The 3,998-nt window shown below is 38.9% G+C and overlaps 2 protein-coding genes across 2 annotated transcripts in view; one reads left to right on the forward strand and one right to left on the reverse strand.

The window, feature by feature from the left end:
* Positions 1-138: 138 nt before the first annotated feature.
* LOC113073451 (UDP-GlcNAc:betaGal beta-1,3-N-acetylglucosaminyltransferase 7-like) lies at positions 139-2,680 on the reverse strand. The gene has a single exon (XM_026246351.1). It carries the CDS (start codon positions 2,250-2,252, stop codon positions 1,005-1,007), a length of 1,248 nt encoding a protein of 415 aa, XP_026102136.1. The 5' UTR covers positions 2,253-2,680; the 3' UTR covers positions 139-1,004.
* Positions 2,681-3,837: 1,157 nt separating this feature from the next.
* Positions 3,838-3,998, forward strand: part of LOC113073452 (UPF0688 protein C1orf174 homolog) — a 3,407-nt gene continuing 3,246 nt past the window's right edge. The window contains exon 1 of the mRNA XM_026246352.1: positions 3,838-3,967. Coding sequence (XP_026102137.1) covers positions 3,953-3,967 — 15 coding nt within the window. The 5' untranslated portion in view covers positions 3,838-3,952. The remainder of the gene's footprint in view (positions 3,968-3,998) is intronic.

Below are 3,998 nucleotides of genomic sequence, written 5' to 3' on the forward strand. Positions count from 1 at the left end.
AATATACAATTTAGCTTTGTAAAAGTTTTTTGATTGTGACACAAACACCAAACCAAATCAACACATCTGAAAAATGAAATTTTGATGGTGGTCTGTTTATCATGAAATGCTATTCACTCACAAATGAAATGATGCAGATCAATGTCATTTACTCACCCTCATGTCATTTCAAACTTGTATGACTTACTTTCTTACATGAAACACCATAGAGAACATTTCAAGTGAGTTCTGTAAACAGTGAATAATGACTTCAATTTCAGACTGTTCCTCATACAAAGCTGATGGTGCAGATGATTTTAGAATGTGAAACAGCGCATAACATGCATTCTAAATGTTTTAGAATAGGTTAATCATACTTTATGGTGTTTAAAAGCTACAGTCTCCATTCATTTTATGACATTATTCAAACATTCTTCTAATGAATTGGTGCATCATAATTGGCATAGAAATACATTTTAAATGTATGTTTGATCTAAGTCAAACATTTTCCAGGTTAGGCCAACTGGCATGAGTTTTAAATGCTATTGTTTTAAATGTAAATAAATATAATCAATTAATTACATTATTTGTTGGCTAAAATAGGTGTTACATGTATGTAGGTTACCTTTTACATTAGCCTAATGCTTTGTTCCTCCACTGGAGCATGTTGTCAGGTCCACTTGTGTTTAATTGGCATCTTTTTCTATTTATATATTATATATATAAACCCCCCGTGGGTTTTATCTTTTTAGCCAAGTCAAGGTATGTGTTCAGAATAATTGGAAGAAAAAAAAATCCAATATTCACTTGAGTAAACATGGTTGAGCAAGGTCTATATTAGGCTTACACACTGTAATATTCAAAACTGCATTGATTAGGTTTGAAGTTGTTCTCTGTAGATAAGACAATAATAAAAAGACTTGCGATTTATTACATTTTACAGTTGATAACACAAGTAATCATCATCCTTCCTTACAAAAAAAGAAAAGAAGAAGAAAAAACTTCTCTGTCTTAATAAATAGTGATCATATTACGACTTGTCTGGCGCAGATCAAGTCCTCGTTTTGAACAAGCCTCCACATTTGCAGCAGCTCCTGCGGGTCGAGTTTGTGCACCACGATGAGGCTGCGAAAGAAGCACGGCTCCCGGTTCAGAGGAGTCACTTTACGCTTAATGATCCCAAATGTTCGGAAGGCCAGATGCAGCTCGGGCACGATCTTCAGCTTCTGAAGGCACATGCCCAAAAACACATCATCAATGGGGTAAAGCTCCACGCTCTCAGAAACCACAAAGAGCTTGCGGGCCACCAGAGAAGACATGAGAAATCCCCCTCCACCCAAATAAGGTGGATAGCGATCATCATACAACTCTTTGGGAATGAAATATTTACTTTGGCGGTTTCTGATCGGTTTGGCTTCTAAAATGGTGTCTCCTACAATGAGGTTTTCCACTCTGTTCTCCTCCACCCGAAAGCCAATTAGTTCCACCAGGTTCTTGATCTGGACAAAAACGTCATCATCCCCTTTGAAGATGAAGGGAACTCCACTGCAGTAGATGTTGAACCATCTCAGAAAGTTCACCTCCTTTAAGGTGAGGTTGAAGAAGGTGTCCATAAAGTCCCACTGTAAGATGTCCCCGTAGGTTCGGTCTTCATATTGGACCAGGGCTTGTAAATTTCGCGCGTCTTTGCCAGTGGCTGGAGTGCCTAATAAAAATAGAGTTTTGATTTTAAAGCCCTGGATTTCTTGCTCCTTTCCCCAGGTCTGCCTCACGGCTTCTCGCCGGTCATGTTCTTCGATAACCGATTTGACCACGACCAGAAGATCCACATCACCGCTGCACTTCTCCGGGTGATTCAGCAACATTGGGTAGTACCTGCAATGTCTGTGCAGGACAAATTCGTGAAATCTTGGGCTCAAACGACGAAACCAGGCTTCGGTTTTCATGGTTGAATTTTCATGACACTGAATTGTATCCATGTCCCATTTTCTTGCCATGGGTTTTCCCACCGGCGGCAAACCTTCACCGTTTGATGCATTTTCGATAGCCTTTATGCTTTTACATGTGGGGCCACACCATTTGCGTTTCACGTCGACTTTGATATCTTTGAAATTCGTGTCAACTGTTATTAACTTCTGAAGCATCAGTAAAGTGGCAAAAACCAAAGTCAGGCTGACCGCAGTCCTTAAATTCTTTTTCTTTCGAAAGAACGATTCCATTACGCACACGCTCCTAAGAGAGCAGTCCAGTCGGGTCGCCAGTGGATTTGTCATGAAAAGTCAGTCAGGTCCGCTGTAATTAATTTCCCAAGTGTTATGGAAATATAAAAATGAGCGAATAGTCCATAAAAAGGCATTTTGATAAAGCTTAAAAAATGTCTTCTCTACTTTCCTCCCGTCAGACTACGTTTTAGTCTCTTGTGCCTTCGCAACAGGTTCTTCTCGCTTCAAGTTCCATCGTTGAACTGCTGGAAATAGAAGGCAGTCATTCTGTAAAACAATCGACTGTCTGCCCTCCGCACTCCTCTCTCCTCCACCTTAAGGACACCTACCTGCTCAGGATCTCTGGTTACACACGACAGCTGTGCAAGCGGAATAAATGATGGTCCCCAAGAGGAGTACTACTTACTTATTCAATGCATGTAAATATTGGAGTTGAAGTAGGCCTGGCTTATCGTAATTTTAAATGTTTGCAACCCACTTTTCATGTCCCTCTCACAAGCACAATCAAAAAGATGCGCGAAGATGTCAAGGAGTCGATTATGATTAGCACTACACTCAAACTTTTAGTATTTAGCGCCACCGTGTGGTTCTTAACGATCAACATGTCAGTCAACATGAACTTAACCAATTTAAAGGCATTAATGATTCTCAGAATTTGCAATATCGCCAAGACACATGAAATTAGATTGTCCTATCAAATGTAAATGTATTTAAATTATATTATTAGTCATTTACAAAGTCTAAGTCATATTGTTTTTGCATCATAAAAGCTACATATCTTCAGAACAGGTTATAGCCTACAATTTAGCCTATTATTAGATCTGTAGCCTACCTACTAAAATGTTTCCTTACTGACCAGATTAACTGATGGTTATGTTGGTCCTAAAACAACTGAACAGTTGCCATTGGTTTATAGCCATAAATGACAAGCTTGGCCCAGAGACCATTTAATCATCACAAATCGTCATAAAGTAGGTCTATAGTGTTGGGTGCATTATCCAGCAGGATGCCACATAATACTTAAATGCTTTTAAAACCGGTTAACATTTTCATTTGACAGTCGATTTTCCATGTGAAATCTGTTCAATGTTGTAGCTCGCCAATAATGTACACTATGACGATGTCATGTGTCTGGCAAATGAAGCAATGTTAAGAATGACAAAATCCTTTATGGAAATTGTTTTATGATTGTTACATACTCAGAGTCAAATATTTGAATATAAACAGCAGTAGAAGCTGGACTTAGGGCCTGTTGCAAAATCATAGCCACTTTGTTAACACTTTCTTAAAAAAAAAAAGTTTGACCAACAGTTAAATAAGGGGCCATCTGTTTTATTTATTTACTCAAATTTGACCAATCTAACTTTTTTTTGTAACTGATTTAAAAGAAGGAAAGAAAAAAAAGAAAGAAAGAAAAATACGAACTTTTTAGGTCTGTTCTAAGCAGTTTACGCAACCTGTCATTAGTAGCATATCCATAACATCATATTCACGTCACAGTCTTTAGGCCTATGACTCATTCGACATATTTCCACGATGAATAACTTGCTATTCCATGTATTTTAATAGTTTGCACTGGTCATAACAGACAAGGACTAATTTATGGGTATCGGCCACCGCCTCAGTAAAGTCTGGTGAAGCTTTCAGCTGCAGTCTTGTGATTCTGTGTCGCGTTTGGGCGGGACTTGTGCGTTCACCGGAGATAAACACTCGCAGCACTCCACACTCGGTTTACGACGCCGACACTTCCAATGAGGGCGAAGCAGGTAAGAAAGCTGTTACGCTTTATTGCGAACT

This window comes from Carassius auratus, unplaced genomic scaffold, assembly GCF_003368295.1.
Source record: "Carassius auratus strain Wakin unplaced genomic scaffold, ASM336829v1 scaf_tig00012155, whole genome shotgun sequence".
In the NCBI taxonomy this organism is placed as follows: domain Eukaryota; kingdom Metazoa; phylum Chordata; class Actinopteri; order Cypriniformes; family Cyprinidae; genus Carassius; species Carassius auratus.

Excerpts from the sequence above, each read along its gene's own strand:
- LOC113073451 (XM_026246351.1), bottom strand. The coding sequence starts at position 2,252 with ATGACAAATCCACTGGCGACCCGACTGGACTGCTCTCTTAGGAGCGTG.